This window comes from Rhinatrema bivittatum, chromosome 18, assembly GCF_901001135.1.
Source record: "Rhinatrema bivittatum chromosome 18, aRhiBiv1.1, whole genome shotgun sequence".
NCBI classification, from domain to species: Eukaryota; Metazoa; Chordata; class Amphibia; order Gymnophiona; family Rhinatrematidae; genus Rhinatrema; species Rhinatrema bivittatum.
Genome location: NC_042632.1, coordinates 49,672,426 through 49,690,662, shown reverse-complemented (window position 1 = coordinate 49,690,662; position 18,237 = coordinate 49,672,426). Strand labels below are relative to the sequence as shown.

At 42.5% G+C, this 18,237-nt stretch overlaps 1 protein-coding gene across 2 annotated transcripts in view; it reads left to right on the top strand.

The window, feature by feature from the left end:
- Positions 1–18,237, top strand: part of LOC115079873 — a 44,862-nt gene that overhangs the window by 15,454 nt on the left and 11,171 nt on the right. The window contains exons 6-13 of one of the 2 annotated variants that reach the window (XM_029583819.1): positions 1,083–1,157; positions 5,050–5,089; positions 5,375–5,430; positions 6,362–6,444; positions 6,599–6,781; positions 10,318–10,401; positions 13,546–13,674; positions 16,001–16,127. In XM_029583819.1, coding sequence (XP_029439679.1) covers positions 1,083–1,157; positions 5,050–5,089; positions 5,375–5,430; positions 6,362–6,444; positions 6,599–6,781; positions 10,318–10,401; positions 13,546–13,674; positions 16,001–16,127 — 777 coding nt within the window. The remainder of the gene's footprint in view (positions 1–1,082; positions 1,158–5,049; positions 5,090–5,374; positions 5,431–6,361; positions 6,445–6,598; positions 6,782–10,317; positions 10,402–13,545; positions 13,675–16,000; positions 16,128–18,237) is intronic. The other variant, XM_029583820.1, reaches the window with a different exon arrangement.

The window sequence follows — 18,237 nt, the reverse complement described above, 5'->3', positions numbered from 1 at the left end:
TCCGACCCCGTCCTCCCCTGCTAAGAGGTAGGAGAGTTTGAGGCAGAAGAAGTCTTTCTTCCGCCAGAGGAAATACTATCCCCCGACCCTTCGCTCCCATCAGCAGCATCAGGGCTCCCGCAGCCGCCTCAGGCAGCAGAGTCCCCAAGGCCCAGCCAGCGCCTCAGTCAAGTTTTACGTTTTTTTTTTTTTTTTGACAGAACAAAGCACTTTTAGAAAACAGAGCAGTTAATTCTGCATGCAACTTCTAAACAAAGATTACTTGCATTGCATAAATGACTATTTCAGAAGTAAATAAAACCACGCACAACGTATTTCTGGAATCTATAGTTACAGCTTTTACTGGAGCAGTATATTGACATACTTTGCACAGAAAGCAGAAGCATGTGGAGTTTATGTAAATTCTTGGGCATCTTCAGTACAGTACTTTGCAAATTTGCCCAAGGCAGAGTAAAGCCGTCACATGGTCTCCCTCCCAGGTACTGCTTTAGCAGGTTTTTTGAAGCCCATACATGGCTTGAATTCCTGTGACTGGGAATTTTGCCTGTGCTCTGTCAATTTCTGTTTTGTTATCCCATCAGTCTAGACTTACCCCTCCTGGAAATAACTATGATCCCTGTTTTCAGAATTTGGGGTAACTCACCATTTCTAATTGGATGTGGTGGATGTATTTTTGTTACAAAGCTTTATCATTTTTTTCACGTGGAGATGAGGGGAGAGCTGCAGAGCTAGCTAATGTGATGAAGACTGCAGATATTACAAGATCTGTGAATTCATTTCTCCATGAACTAGAGGCATTTCCTGACGTGAGAGTGGTGGGAGTACTGTTCTATTAACAGTACTTAAGTGGTAAAACAGTTCCCATTATGAAATGTATTACCTTTAAAAGTAGCCCCCATTACTGAACCTACACTGCTCTTGGTGACTTGGCTAGCAGGCTCTTCTATGAACCTTTGTAGGTTCATGTATGTCTAGATTTATCCTAAAGCAGCATATAAATTTGTTTTAATTACAGGAATGACTTTACCAACTGGTGTTACTTCCTTTTTTGCTGAATTGTTTGGACTCTGTACCCATTTCAGGAACCACAGAGTCTGTTGGTAGTTTGGATAGTCGTCTGTCACCTGAAGAATTCAGGGGAGCAGAAGAATTCTCAGGTAATATTAAGAGCTTTTATTAAAGAGTTTTATTCCAGTAAACAGTTCCTTACCTGTAAGTGGTGTTCTCTGTGGACAGCAGGCTTTAATAGTCATACATGTGGGTGATGTCGCAGCATAGAAAACATTGCAGAGCCAACATTATTGGCTGGAAAAGCTAGAACAGTTGTTCCCAAACTTTTCCTAGACAACCCTCAGGCAGTCAGGTCTTCAGGATATCCACAATAAAGAGAGAGAGATTTCCATACAGTGCCTCCATTGCATGCAAACTTTTCATGCATGTTCATTGTGGATATCCTGAAAACCTAATTGACTGGGGTCCCACAGAACAGGTTTGGGAAACAGAATGTTTTGGATGCATGCAGTGATTAATTGAAATAGATCTGAAATTTCATTTTTTAGTTATTTCAGAACCCTGGGGTGTATATCATCCAGTCCAGGGGGCTCAGGCTTCTAGCTCCTCTGCAGAGAAGCTGTATGGATATGGGAGTGGGCCATCGAGAACTCGATATCTCTGCAGGCAACTTACCTGCCCGGAGTGGCAAATAACATTTGCAGACTGCCTCAGTAGGATCTTCCACCCTCACACGTGGTCCCTCAACTAGTCAATAGCCAACAAAATTTTCCTTCGATGGGACTGCTTGGATAGATCTCTTTGCATCCAAACACAATCAGAAGGTAGCTCGATTTTGTTCAATCCAGCCCAGTCATCTCAGAGAGACACAAGATGTATTCCTCCTGTTGTGGGCAATGGGTCTGCTGTATGCCTTTCTTCCAATGCTACTTATCTCGAGGACGGTCCAGAAGGTGAGCCAGGACTGGTCCAAATCATACTCACAGCTCCTGCATGGCCGAGGCAACCATGGTATGTGTATCTAGTACAGTACTCCGAAACAAATCCAATATATCTCTTGATCAGTATCCAAATTTCTTGACTCAGGAAGAGGGTTCCCTCCTTCGCACTCTCCACTTCTCCCTCCGCCTAACTGCTTGGATGTTGAATGTGAAGTTCTGCAAGACTTAGCTCTTCCTGATGCTATTCAGGAAGTTATCATAGCAGCAAGAAAATCTTCAACTCGATGGAACTATTTGTTCAAATGGAAGCGTTATACTGATGATTGTAACTGTCTGGACATCAACCCTTGCTCTTCCTCACCAGAACAGATTCTCCGTTACTTGCTCTAACTCTCTGAATCTGGCTTAGCAATGTCGTCCGTAAGAGTGCACTTAAGCGCCATAGCCGCTTATCATGCCAAGGTCAATAATTCTTCGATTGCTTCCCGTACTCTAGTATCTCGATTCATGAGAGGTCTTTTAAATCTTCATCCCCCTTTCAAAAGACCTCCCGTACCCTGGGATCTGAAAGTTGTCTTAACAGCGCTGATGAAAGATCGCTTTGAGCCATTGCAGTTAGTATCTCTAAAGTTTCTAACCTGGAAGGTAATCCTCCTTGTTGCTATCGCCTCAGCCTGATGAGTAAGTGAAGATCAGGCTTCAGTGCACGTCTCATTTTATTTGCAATTTTTTCTTAACAAGGTGGTACGCAGAACTCATCCTAAGTTTCTCCCGAATGTAGTGTCAAGCCATCACGCTTCCTATATTTTTCCCTAAACCACATAGTAATAAACGAGAGATTCTTGCATACTTTGGCTTGCAGAAGAGCATTGGCATGCTACAAACAAAGAACGCAGCCACACAGATGATCAGCACAGTTGTTCATCTCTTTTAATGCTAATGCATTAGGAATGCCCGTAACCAAGAGAACTCTTTCAAACTGGATTTCAGATTGCGTACAGTACTGCCACAAGCCAGTTCATCCACCATTAGCCATGGCAGTCAAAGCCCATGGAGAGCCTCAGTGGCGCACCTCAGGAATGAGCCCATCAAAGACATATTGCAAAGCAGCCAGATGGTCATCTAGCCACACTTTTACTTCTCACTGTTGCCTACTGTGACGGGGTCTATGTCCCAAACCAGAACCGTCAGGTAAAGACTCAGGAACCAAAGATTCAGGAGAAGGGGGGAAGGAAAATACGGCAACACCAGGCTAGAGACGTCCCTTGGTTCCTTCCCCCAGAGGTTATAAGACCAGAGGAGCCACAGGTGTGGGAAATGGAGGGTGGAGCTCTGGGAACCAATCAGTGGCTTCAAGGGGAGGGCCAAATTGAGGAGGAGCCTTTCCAAAGCCAATTGCCTACGATTGGAGGAGGAGTCTCCATAGGATAAAAAGGACTCCCTAGTAGAGCAGTCTGTCTCCTGCCGGGGACTGAGGAGGAAGGATCGGGCTACCTGGCTGCTCTGGGAGACTTTGACACTGGATATTCCCCGACCGTGTGAAGGACTGCAACCACTATCACAAAGAAGGTGAGCATGGGGACTTCTGTTTGTTTGGACGTACAACAAGGATATTTTGCCTGGAGAACTGCCAGCGGGTGGTTGTATCTTAGGGAAGAGGAAAACATCCCGAGAGATACGGTGGGTGGTGGCAGTTAGGCCCAGTGGGGCCAGATTTTGGAACAGTGGATTTAAGTTGGTTGGAGATGAACATTTGAAGCCAGCCTTCAGGAACTGAGGTGCTGGCTCAGTGGGGAAGGCATCCGCCTTCTATCCAGGTGGAAGGGGTTCAAACCCCACCTGAGGACTTTGTAAAGAAAAATAACTTTAATCTACTATTTGAGTTCCTGAGTGACCAGGGCAGCTCATTCAGCGATTGGACCAGTGAAAGCTTCACACCTACACTGACTAGTAGCTACGGCTAGTGCTTTAGGTCAAGCAGTTCTATCAAGTGTGGTCAGTCGGAAAGGTCTGTCCACCAAGGTGAGTGGGATTAAAAAAAACAAACCCAACAGTATAATGTGGAGAAGGATGGAAAGGACAAGAAAGGGTGCCCCATTCGAGCCCTTCATCCCACGCCTCTCTTTACAACCTGGAGCTTGAGACTCCCGGACAGCATGGCTAAATCAGCCTGCTTATCGATGGAAAAGAGCAAGTTTTCTTACCATAAATGGTGTTTTCCGTAGTTAGCAGGATGAATTAGCTATGCGTATTCTTCCCTGCACATTCCTTTCTTACCTTCCAGACCAACTCACTGGCCGTTACACTTAATTATAGACTGAGGAGACTGATGCGCTTTGCGCGGGAAGTGCCCTGCAGGTGCAGCAGAGCAAAAGCTCTAAATATTTGGGGAGAGAGAGAGTCTGTGAGAGCGCTGTTGGATGACATCACCCAGACAGCATGGTCAATTCATCCTGCTATCTATTGGTAAGCAGACTTGCTCTAAGGACTTGCTTATGTATAAAAATTCTACTTTGTTGGATACTAGCACAGCTTTGAATGTAGACCTGATACCACAAATTAAAAATCTTTCAGCAGTTCTAGGTAATGGTCTAAAAATGTTCTCTTTCACTGTGTTGTTCTCATGCACTACTGTAGTAAGCTTTCTCTGCTAATCAGTTCATAAAAAATCTTCATCCTCATTTAACTCACTTTTGTTTGTTAAATTCTGCATTTACATTTTAGAGGAGAAACAGAAAAACCACGTGCCAAATTAGAAACTTGCTAATATTTGGAGAGAAAATTGACCGGTTAAAGCAAAAGTTATAGTCTTATGGTTGGCAGTTAAAACCATAAAGGTTTCTTTTTCCGTTATTTCATTCCTTAAGAGGCCATTTATGTTCAGCTTTTGAAATTGCCTCCTGTTGAGCCTCTCCCACTGCTATTAGCATGTTGCTGTGCTGATCCTTATCAGCATGGTCGCTGGGCTATTGGCCGCCACCAGCGATGGAGAAGGAAGGGCCCATTAGTGCAGTGACGGTGCTGATGAGGCAGTTTGCATAATACTGGATCATACTCTTGTAAGTAAAGCAATTTCTTTTTTTTTGTTGCATTCTAGAACCACCTTCGAAGGATAATCATGTGGCGCAGACTGTAAGGTAATGTGTACCGTAAAAGTAAGGAACGGAGAGGGCCTGGCTCCCGGTGATAGGGAGTTGTTATCCCCTTTTTCCTGTTTAACAGCAAGCAGACTTGGTTTATCTGCCTCTACGGAACGTATAACTGGCTGAACTGAGCTGTTCAGAATTCAATTCATTTCCTAATTTGAAAAGGAGCCCCTAGTTTAGAACAGGTCGCATTTATAGTATTCAGTGCCACTTTTGAAGAACATACATATATTTTGTTGCACACCCAAGCATTAAACATTTCTTTTTTTATTTCAGAGAGCAGTTAAAAGAACCTTCTGAAACAGCACAGCATGTGTCAACGGTTGTCACAGGTAAGATGGTGCAGGGCTGGCTCGTTGCCAGTGCTGTGCACTGCCACATACAGAGCCCCTGGTTCAATTATCGGGTCAGGCTTGGCTGTGACGATGCTGCAAAGGCAGCATTTACAGTCCTTGATGATGGGGGGGGGGGGGGGGGGGGGGATGGGATGGATTCGTGATGGTCAATAAGGGAACCCCCTGGTGGCTAGATTTAGGGCCTGTGGTTGCAGGGTTCTGGAAGGGACCCTGGTGCATGGCTCCTGGTCTCGGGACTGTTACTGCAATGACCTGGAGGAAGGGTTTATTAAAATAGGAGGGAGAGGGGAATTTCTCAGCTAGTTGTGAAGGAAGGCTTATGGTGCCAGGATCCCAGCATCAGTTCTTAATTGAGCTGGAAGAAAATGGAGAAACTGCCGGCAAAAACTTAATTTACATTTCAGTTTTGAATTACAAGTGTAGTTTATAGTTGCGCTATACAATATAATAGTTGTATAAAGAGCAGAGAACCTACAGGTTCACAATATTTTATAATTCTGATTCCAAAGGACTTAAAATGTAGGAAAAAGCAACATTGTTGGATAATAAAGATAAATCTGATAAAGTAGGGGGTTCACTAAAGGGAGAACCATGTAGTGGGTGAGACCAATAGGATTCCCCAGTCCTTGGAAAATGGGGCACTTTATGCAGTAAAACTGGTAAAAAGAGAGCCTTGAATAATGGTGAACTTATGTAATGGTTAGAAACCAGTAGTTAGAGATGAAGACCTTTGACCTTAATTATATTCTTAATTTAGGTGCCTGAAAGTACCTCTTGTCATAGTAATATTCACTTTTTATGGAAGTTGTTCACGTGCGTTTTTTGGTTTCATTGGTTTTACTATTTGTATACACACAGAGGACTGCATTATGTTGTAAAGTGATCCATCTGTTTTATAAAAAAACAGGAAAAAAGGTGTTCAGGTTGGTGTCAGCTAGGGAGAAAACAGCAGAATGTTCAGCTCTGGAAAGAACGGAGAAGAAGATGAAGGTATTAAATAGACTTTCTCAACTTTATTTGTTCATAAGAAAGTTGGTCTGGCTGATGCTTGTGTTTATTTTACCTATTGTTCTTGTCTTTTAATTGTACTATTTGACAAGAATTTTGTTTTAAATTTTATGAAATATATTCTGTTTTATTACAGGAACTTTTAAAACAAACTGTGAAATCTATACATGTTAAATGCAAGAAAAAGGTAAAATTCTCCAGCCACTTAGATTCTCAGATTGCATCCTGTGATTATGGACAGATGGAAGAAGAAGGGTCAAGTCTTTGTACAGGGATGGCTACAGAACAGAAGCGGTTGAGAACACCTGACCCTCCCATGGTAAGCAAAGATGCTAACTTCTGGGTCTACAAGAAAAGTTATGTGAAAGTGAGGACATCATTGGCTCAGTTCTCCATTTAACCTCATTTGGTAATTTTTACTTTTAACAAATGTTTAAATTTCCTGTTCCCTGTACGTACCAGGATCAGTCCAGACAGTGGGTTATGTCCCCTGTCCAGCAGGTGGAGACAGACCAAAATTGTGAGGATGTCCCTTTAAGGGGAGAACCTGTACACTAACCCCTTCAATATTCGTCTGTCTCCAGCAGGTGCAACAGCTCCCCTTCGGCTCTCTGTCTCGGGCTAGTCAGCCTTTTCCATTCCTTTGGTCCCTAGTGTCTTTTTCTTTTTCCTTGGGAGACGACTTCGTCTCCTCGCTCTTGCCGGACTCACGGGGCTATTTGCCCCTTTTGCGCTGCAAAGTCTGAGTCCGGGTTACCTTTCAGGTGTGGGACCGTCTCCCTCCGGGACTTGCTCCCTTTTTCTGGCTGCCGAGAGGGTTTTAGACCCGCTGCTGCGCTCAGTCACTAAAAACCCAAAAAACAGTTTAAAAGGTACCAAAGTTCTGAAGTCGCAGGTACTCAAATACCTCTGACTTCTGCAGCAGTTGACCAGAATTTTTCTTACTTTTTTTTTTTTTGCCCTTTTCTGGTCCTCAGGCTTTAATCCGGCAGTCAGACAGGCAGGAGTCAGCAGGGTCTCCCTTCTCTCTCCTTGGTGCTGAGGCTGTCACTTTAAGACTTTTTACTTTTTTTTTCCTCAGCACAGCTTGGGCCATGCCTCGAAGTCAGTTTGTCTTGCCTGTGGGCTTTTTTACTCCCGTTTTTCGCTGCAGGGTCTTTGCCCTGCTTGCCTGCCGGGTGGGGAAGGTCCCTCCTCGGCTGAGAGGACAAATTTAATCCGGGGATCGACTCCCCCAGGCTTGGCCAGGCCGTTTTTGAGCCGGCAGAGCTCTTCAGTGGCGGCCATTTTGGATTTTTCAACGGCTCCGATTTCGGAGCTGCCTGGGGCTGGAGACTAGCCTTACAGGCCTTTCTACCGCTTCTTCAGGGGAAGTCAGTCAGAATCCTTTCCGACAATGCGACGACAGTGGCTTATATCAACTGCCAAGGGGGAACCAAGAGCCAATTGATTGCGTTCGAGGCTCAGCTGTTGATAACATGGGCGGAACAACATATCCTTCACATTGCAGCATCTCACATCGCTGGGCTCAACAATGTTCAAGCAGTCTTTCTCAGTCGCCATCGTCTAGATCCCAGGGAGTGGGAACTTTCCGAGCAGGCGTTTCATCTCATATGCGAAAAGTGGTCCACGTCGAGCATGGACCTGATGGCATCGTTCCAGAACTCCAGGGCTCCACACTTCTTCAGTCGACGTCGAGAGCCAGGGGCAGAAGGAGTCGATGTCTTGGTTCTTTCCTGGCCAATGAACATTCTGCTTTGTGTTTCCTCCTTGGCCTCTCGTCGGCAAAATTCTTCGGCGCATAGAATCTCATCCCTCGGAGGTGATTCTGGTAGCTCCGGAATGGCCGAGACATCCTTGTCAGCCTCATAGTGGATGGTCCACTTCGTTTTCGGACCCTTCCGAATCTTCTCTGCCAAGGTCCTGTTTGTTTGGAAGAGGTAGATCGCTTCTCTCTAGTGGCATGGCTTTTGAAAGGTGGCGCTTTAAAAATAAGAGTTATTCTGATGCGGTGGTCGCTACTCTTCTCAGGTCAAGAAAAACCTCTACTTCCCTGGCTTATGTCAGGGTTTGGGGAGTTTTCGAATCCTGGTGTGAGGAGAATCAGGTGGTTCCTACTCGGGCTTTGATTCCTGACATTTTGTCTTTTTTGCAGGCTGATCTGGCTAAGGGCTTATCTTGCAGTTCTCTCAGGGTACAGGTGGCAGCTCTAGGTTGCTTCCATGGGAAGATAAAAGGAGTTACCCTGGCATCCCATCCTGATGTGGCTCATTTTCTTCGGGGGGGGGCAAAACACTTGCGTCATCCTTTCAAAAATCCTTGCCCTTCATGGAGTTTAAATTTGGTTCTTAAAGCTCTTTGTGCTGCGCCCTTTCAGCCTCTAAAGAGGGCTACTCTTAAAGACCTTACCTTAAAGGTGATTTTTCTGGTGGCTCTTTCTTCGGCCCGTAGGATTTCTGAGCTTCAGGCTTTATCTTGTAGAGAACCATTTTTAAGAATTTCAGATTTTGGAGTTTCTTTGAGGACTGTTCCATCCTTTCTTCCAAAGGTGGTTTCTTCTTTTCACTTGAATCAGTCAATTAATCTGCCATCTTTTCCTGATTCACAGCCTTCGGATCCTCAGTCTAGAGATTTGAGAAAGCTAGATGTGCGGCACACTCTATTGCGTTATCTCGCGGTCACTAATAGTTTCCGCATGTCGGACCATCTTTTTGTGCTCTGGAGCGGTCCCAAGAGAGGGCACAAAGCATCTAGGGCTACTATAGCCCAATGGCTATTGGTTCGGCATACTTACTTCATGGTTGGTCGCTTCCATCTGGCCTTCGTGCTCACTCTACTAGGTCTCAAGCAACTTCCTGGGCGGAGTGTCAGCAAGTATCTCCGCATGAGATTTGTAGGGCGGCGACTTGGAAGTCTTTACATACTTTTGCTAGACATTATTGCCTGGATGTTTAGGCTCCAGGATCTGGGGGTTTCGGTGATGTGGTGATCCAAACGGGACTCTCAGGGTCCCACCCTAGGTAAAGGAGCTCTTGTACAATTCAGGAGTCTGGACTGATCCGGGTACGTACAGGGAAAGGAAAATTGGTTCTTACCTGCTAATTTTCGTTCCTGTAGTACCACGGATCAGTCCAAAGTCCCGCCCTTTTCAGTTTGGAGATAAAGGAGAGGCCGCTCGTTCTTGTTTACTTTGCAGATAAGTATTTTCACATAATATGTTTGTTATATGTTGTTAGGTGCTCTGCTGCCGTTTGGGTCAGTGAATTTGGTTCTTATAGAATGTTCTCCCAGTTTATAGCAGTTAGCAACTTAGTTGGGTTTTTAGTTCTGCTTTGTTACATTTAAATACTGACGTACTTTAGGTGCACCTCACGGAAAAGGCGGAGTCCGTTGGAACTTTTTCTGCCTCCATCTGCTGGTGAGTGGACAGAATCCAGGAGTCTGGACTGATCCTTGGTACTATAGGAACGAAAATTAGCAGGTAAGAACCAATTTTCCTATACATTTTTTGCACTTTTCTGTTTATATTTAAATACAAATTAAATAATTGTGCTTTACAGTTAGAGCATCAGAAATATTCATGTGGCCACTTGTGGAATGAATGACTTGGCAGTTTATTTCCAGCATTCCTATTGCAAAATTTCTAAAGGAGAGGATAACACAATCCAGTTCCCTGTACGTACCCGGACAATCCAGTTATTTGCTTCTAAATCAGGAGTTCAGTGTGAATATTACTGCCTCTCGTTCAAAAATTTCCTGAATTGACTTAATTTTAGAGATGCTGCCTATCAATGAAGTCATCAGATCTTGGAACTCCGTATTTGCTTATAACACCTATGTTGTGTTTCTGCATAGCATACCAACTCCAGTCTATACCACATAGAGGAAAATAGACAAGTGTTGACAAGCACACCATTATTGTTTCGAGAAGATTTAGTGGTATGTGCCATATTCAGAGTTTTAACATCTAATTTAAGAACATAAGAAATACAATGCTGGGTCAGACCAAGATCTACCAAGCACAGCATTCTGTCTCTTGACAGTCTGGGTCACAAGTACCTGTTGGATCCCTACTAGTTGATCTATTTCTTGTATCTTATTCCCATGGATATCTGCTGGCTTTCCCAAGTCTATCTAGCTAATACCTTTATGGATTTTTCCTTCAGGAACTTGTCAAGTCCTTTTTTGAACCTCTACAATAATTGCCCTGACCACGTTCTCCGGCTACAGATTCCATAGTTTGATTGTGTGCTGAGTGAAAAAATACTTCCTCCAATTTGTTTAAAATCTGCCATTTGCTAGTTTGGCACGTCCCCTAATCCTAGTGTTGTTTGAAAGGGTAATTAACCATTCCCTATTTACTCATTCCACCTCACTCATGATTTTATAAATTTTAATCAAATCCCATCTGTCATTTTCCAAGCTGAAGAGCCTTAATCTGCTTATCCTTTCTCAGAACAAAATTTCAATGTAAATAAAACTTTCAAATTCAACCTGCAGAAACTGTCTACCTCTTCATTCAGTGCTATATATTCTAACTCTTCCACTTTTTTATTTTTTAGACTTAAGGCATTTAAATGCAAACATTTCAAAGTAATGTTTTTTTTTGTGTGTACAACCTTTTTTGAAGTTTGGAATCCCTTTATTTAAAGGCACCTGAATTACTCTTGCCTTTATTGAAACCTCTTGTTGAAGTGCTCTAACTTCCCTCTTTTGGGATCCTTTGAAGATACTACCTTCTAAACCAAGCACTACTGAGCAACTGTCTGCTTTCCCCCATATTCTAGTTTAAAAGCTGCTCTATTCCTTTTTAAATGCTATCACCTAACAGCCTGGTTCCACCTTGGTTAAGGTGGAGCCAATCTTTTTGGAATAGAATGTTCCCCATCAGTGGTAGAGGGGGCCACTTAGCTACAGTGATCATAAGGCAATCAAATTTGATTTAAATAACTATAGGATACAAAAATGATATGATTATCAAAAATTTAAAACTACAAAAAAATACATACAAATTTATATTCAAAGGAGTATATCTACAATTCAACACCACTAAAAATATATACCACACATCATTCACACCCAAAACACAACAAAAATATCTTTAAAAAGTCACAAATAACTATCTCCCAACATGTTTTGCTTAACAAAGCTGCTTCGGGGAAGAATCAACAAGATGGCGGTGCTCCTGTAATGAGCATTTCTCAATGGACTCTTGTTTGGCTTGGAAGAATTATACATGTTTTGCTGAGACGTATTGGGGGACGTTACTTCACTTTCGTCTGGATTTATATGACAGAGGGAACATCGGTTGTACATAATGAAGAGATTGTATGAGATCTTTCTCTGCATGTGAAATGATAAAAGAAGAAACAATGTGATGTTATAATGTAATAATCTCCATATGAAGATACCTCCTTTGATTGGGAATCATAGAATTTTGACACTAATTTTGTGGATTCTCCCTTGAAGCTCTATTATGCGAAATATGTTGGGAGGTAGTCATTTGTGATTCTTTTAGATATATGTCTGGTGTGTTTTGGGTGTAAATGATGTCTGATATAAATTTTTACTGATGTTGATATTGGTGTTTTGAGTTGTGGATATACTCCTTTGAATATAAATTTATATGTATTTTGTGTAGCTTTATATTTTTTATAATTATATATAAAATATATATTATATATCATTTTTGTTTTCCAACAATTTGGTTGTATGATATATTGTTTTTATTGCCTTGTATTTTAATTAACTGGAGGGCAGATGATATAAAAAAATAGTCCCTAGCATTTAACTTTCAAAGGGAAGACATTGATAAAAAAGAAAAAAAAACCCTAATAGGTACAACTGCAAAGGTTGAGTTAACATCAGGCATGGATGGACATTGTTTAAAAATACCATCTAGAAGTCTAGACCAGATGCATTCCACACATTAAAAAAGGCGAAGCAGACAAACAATTGCAAGTAAGGTTAAAAGGTAAGGTTAAAGAAATTATTATACCCAAAAGAATATCTTTCAAAAATGGGAAAAGGATCTAAATGAAAAAAATAGGAAAAACCAATAAGCATTGGCAAATTGGATATAAAACACTGATGGTAAAAAAATTTGAAAAGAAGCTCTGCAGAGGCAAAAACTCATAATAACTTTTTTTTCAAATACATCTGAAGTAAGAAGCCTGTGAGGGAGTCACTTAGATCATCTAATGGATGAGGGAGGGTTAAAAAGGCACTTAGGGAAGACAGCAGAAAGACTAAATGAATCATTTGCTCAAGTGTTTATGGAGGAAGATGTTGGGGAGATGCCCATGCTTGAACAGTATTTAATGGTAATGATTCGGAGGAACTGAAACAAATCTCAGTGAACCTGGAAGATGTAATAAGGTAAATTGACAAACTAAAGAGTAGTAAAACATCTGAAAAAACGCAAACATGAATTTGCAAACCTTTACAAGAAATTTGTAACCGATCATTAAAATAGTCTTATCTTTTTTTATTTTATTTTTATATTTGTTTCATGGGTGAAGTAGAATGGATAAATGTGTATATTGATTAGTTTTGGGTTTTTTTGAAAGAGTAAAACAGAGGAAACTCTATGAAGTTGCTAAGCACATTTAAAACAAATTGGAGAAAATACTTTCACTAAAGCACAATTGAGATCTGGAATTCATTGCCAAAGGAAATGGTAAACACAGTTAATATAGCTAGGTTTAAAAAATGTTTGGACAAGCTCCTGAAGGAAAAGTCCATAAACTCATTAACCAGGTGGACGAGAAAAACCACTGCATATCCCTGGGCATAGGCAACATGAAATATATCTATTATTTGGGAACCAAGTGGCCAATCCAGGTACTTTTAGAAATGGGATACTGGGCTAAATGGACCCTTGATCTGACTCAGTATGGCAATTCTTATATTCTTATATATTCTTATGCAGTTTATATATTGGGCCTATTCTGCTGGTAAAGAGCTCCATTTGTGGGTCATGGGAGGACACAGATTGATCTATTCTATGTATAGCATTAGTGACGACTAATGGTGATTTGTAATAATATTTGTTTTGGCTTTTTTTTTTTTTGTGGGTTACAGATGGACTTATCACCAGTTTGTGCAACACCTCTGGAAGAAGAGTTGATGCGCAATACAACTGGTCCTTTTGTTCGTTCCAATGAGATAGTTCCTGCATCTTCCTCTTCAGATGAGTTCAACTATTATCAGGTTCCAGTGTTTGCTGTATATATTAATAATGGCCAGAAAAGTGATTCTTCTATGGAAATCTACCAGGCAGCTGTCCACACACATACACCAGCACTCTAGTCACCAGCAGCATAAGTACATGTGTTTAAGAAAGACATGAAAAAATGATTTTAAAGCTTAATTTAAAAAAATCTATCAGGAAATTAAATGTTCCTTTTCATCCAGGAAAGCCAGTCCACACCAGTGGGTTGTGCACTCCAACCAGCAGGTGGGGACGGAGAACTAAGAATCGCTAATGTCACCTTCATATAGCTCTGCTTTCCAGATCATTTATAAATATATTGAAAAGACTGATCCAAGTATAGATCCCTGAGGCACTCCACTGTTTACCCTTTTCCACTGAGAAAATTGACCATTTAATCCTACTCTCTGTTTCCCATCTTTCAACCAGTTTGTAATCCATGAAAGGACACAGACTCCTGTCCTATGACATTTTAGTTTCCTTAGAAGCCTCTCATGAGGGACTTTGTGACAGTTCTTGGTCACTATTTGTTCTTCAAGGCGGATTTCAGAATTGCAAGCTTTGTCATGCAGAGATACTTGTTTGATTATCACTCTGGATAAGGAGCAGATTCAGACTGTACCTGTCTTTCTTCCGAAGGTGGTTTCTGAGTTTCACTTAAACTAGTTGGTTGTGTTACCATCCTTGGATAAGGATATGGATGGTCAGGAATACAGGACATTGCGTCCGTTGGACATGTGACGGCACTTATTGCATTATCTTGAGGTTACGAACAAGTTTCGGAAGTCAGATAACTTTTTGTTCTTCAACGGGTGGGTAAAGACAGGGGAGAGATCTTCTCGAGGCACAGCTCATTGGATTAAGGAAGTAGTGTCAGCAGCTTATATGCATTCCAGGAATCCTCTTCCAGGACAAGTCAGAGTGCCTTCGACCGGGCTCAGGCGATTTCCTGGGCAGAATTGTTTGCTTTCTCTGGCAGAGATTTGTAGAGTGGCGATGTGGTCTTCTTTGCATACGTTTGTCAGGTATTACCGACTGGATGTGGCAGTGCAAGAGGATTCTGCCTTTGTTATGGCATTGCTTCTTAGGCCTCAGGCAGACTCCCGCCCTTTGGGGGAGTAGTTTTGGTACATCCTACTGGTGTGGACTGTCTTGCTTGGATGAAGAGAAAGGTGAAGTTACTTCTTACTTGATAAATTTCTTTCCTCGAAGTAAGGCAAGCCAGTCTACCTTCCCGCCCGGGGCTGCCTTGAGGTGGCCGACTTTCTTCTGTGTTGCTAGATCCTTGTCCAGAAAGGAATGAGGTTCCAGGATCTTTCATGCAGCTGGACTCCCACAAATTGGGTAAGTGAGTTTCATTCTTATAAGATACTCTGATTGTCTTAAGGGACTATTAGTGGAGCTGAGTCCAGTGTTTCCATTGTTTAAAAAAAAAATCCACAAGCTTGTTGAACAGTGTTTGTAGAATGCGATGATATTGTTAATGTTTAGCGGTTGGTGTCCACAGTTTGCTTTTGGAGAAACATTAGCCGGCTGGTGTCTGAGCAGAGCTATATGAGGGTGATGTTGGCAAGTCTTTGTTCTCTGTCTCCACCTGCTGGTTGGAGTGCAGAACCCACTGGGGTGGACTGGCTTGCCTTACTTCGAGGAAAGGAAATCATCAGGTAAGAAGTAATTTCACTGTCTTTTTCACATGGCTGGGGGTTATGTTGAAATGTCCATCTATATAACCCTGAAGTATATACAACATGGCACTGCATACCCTCCTTAGGAAAAGAGAAAACAACTTTTTACTTTTCTATTAAAATTTGTAAATATCATTAGCAATTACCTTCTTACAGCTTTTTCTTCTTACATTTTTGAAGTACTGACATGCTATAAGCTTCCCCGATGAAGGCCAGGGAATTAGATGCAGAATAAACCCTGAAAATTGATGGAGGACGATCTCTCTGTGTATAAACTGAGAAGGCTAGAGAATGTTTCATGGGTTCATATCTTCTGCTGGCGTACTGATTATATTTTATATTGTGCAAAATGTTCATACTCTTGTGAGGACCTTCAGATAAAATAAGAATTGCTGGTTGCTGTTTTAAATTTGGAAATAAGATGATTGGGTTTGATAGGGGTCAGAATATTACTTATTCATATTGCACATTCAGTTTCAGTTCATCTAATATTTTAAGTACAGTGGGATGGCAAACTGCTGACTGCTTGATTCTCAGTACAGTTCTTTAATGTTTAAAGGTATACAAATTATTCTTTTTGTTTAGAATATGAAATGGTGTAAATAATTTAAAATGGTTTGGGGACTTTTTTTTTTCTCAGGAACTATTTAAAACATTAGACCTTTGCAGTATAATCCGAACACCAGGACCTGAGTTGCCACCCCGTTCAGCAAAAAGAGTTCCAGTAAATGAACATGTGTGGAATCAAGTGAAAAAATTACCAAAAGGTAATGGAATTGGTACAGGGAATCCAGATGTTTAGCAGAAGGGATGAAGAAACCGAGCATATTGCAGCTGCAGTTGAACGAGACCAGTTGCATCTCATACCGTTGCATTAAGTTTCATAGTACTGGGATTATTTGCCCCTTGGCAAGTGGCAGGGTATAAATTGTGAGTTTGCTTCCAGAGTAGGAACCTTCCAATGCCAGTTTCACCATATGATTGTAATATTTTTATCATAAAATGTAAAGTGTGGTAACCTATTAAGAGAGGGGCACAAAAGGTAGACTTTGTAATGTTGTGGTCTGTTGCAGTTTTTGTTTTTTTAACTGTTTTGGATAACCTTATACATGAAACACAATAATACTTTTAACTGTTTTTAGCGCTAGTATATCGTATATTCTATCAACATGCCTGATCTTGAGTTCTTTTGAAAAGTTTAAGGTTGATGATCTAAAACGATCCTAATTAGGTTTAGATCTATTCTGAACCATAGTTTCTTTAAATCTTAAGTGATTTATGTTTCTACTGTTCTTAATTTTCTTCTAGGATAAGCAGGATGGTAATCACATATGGGTGACATCATCAGATGGAGCCCGGCATGGAAAACTTCTGTCAAACTTTCTAGAAATTTTGATTGGCTCACTGAGCATGCCCAGCATGCAACTATCCACGTGTCCACGCGGGGTCTGTCTTCAGTCTTTTCTTTCCGTGGAGCTCTTGCTCTCTTTTGTGGAAAAAGTTCCATAAAGTTCTCCGGTTCCCCATTAGTTTTTCTCATTGGTGAGAAAAACTGATTTTTCCTCTTTCGGTGACCGCCGGTCGTTGTGCCCTTGTGGTCTTCTTTATATAAGAACATGCCATACTGGGTCAGACCAAGGGTCCAGCATCCTGTTTCTAACAGTGACCAATCCAGGCTATAAGTACCTGGCAAGTACCCAAAAACTAGGTCTATCCCATGCTACTGATGCTAGTAAGAGCAGTGGCTATTTTCTAAGTCAATTTGATTAATAGCAGGTAATGGACTTCTCCTCCAAGCTATACTAACTGCACTAACCACATCCCCTGGCAACAAATTCCAGAGTTCTTTGTGCCTCATGGTGGCATTTGTCTTCCGTCGGTGCCCCCAATGTCCCTGGACTATGTCCTTAACGGATCCCCTCGAAGTGTGCATCCCGTGCATGAGGGCATCGCACAATGTTCGGGCTTGTAATCTGTGCGCACAGATGACTCCAAAGAGTCATTGGGGCAGGCTACATAAGATGGAGAACATTTTGGTTCGGGTAAGTCCGACCCCTCCAACCCGGCATTGATGCCATCAATGTTCAAGGACCGGGGGAACACTTTGTCATTGATCCTTCAGTGGCCACTCCTTCCCTGAGACTTTCAGGGGAGAAAGGCTCCAGGGATTGACCCGTGTCGATCTCCTCGAAGTCACGGACTTCTGGATCATTGCCCTCAGCGCCAGAGAAAGACCGGGCTGAGCACCATGGAAAGTCTCAGAAACACCGTTGCCGGACTTGGGCTGGCCTCGCCATTTGCTGCCTTGCCCCCAAAGCGGCCTCGGCGAGAGGCCCCATCATCCCTTGATTCCGATGGCCCAAGGTTGTCCACATCGATCCCGGTGTCGGGATTGACCCCCCTCGGCATCCAGAGAAGGAGCTGACCTCTCCTCTCCCCTCTTAGCCTGCCTTTTCAAGTGAAGACTTTTGAGGCGGAGCTAGAGCGTTAGGTGCACCTGGCGGTGGATTGCGCTTTGCACAACAGGGAGACGGTGCTCCCGCCACTGATGCCGGTGCCTTCCCCAATTCCGGTGTCTGCATCTATGCCACTGCTTCATCCATGTTATACATGACCTGTGCTGATGCCCGCACCAATGCGATACCTGCACCGGCGTTGATGCCTGTGGTATCCGGCTTGGAACAGTTGTTGGATCATCTTGACGTCCTCCTTGGTATCCTCCCAACACAATTGCTGCCGGTGACCCGAAAGCACTGAAGTGTAAGGCGTCCGAGCCAGTTCTTGTCAGGGACTCCTCCTGAGCCCCACCCCATGCTGCCGGGGCTGGTGCCTGCTCTCTCGTGTCCCCCTTTCTCCCTTGGTCCCTCCACCCTGGGA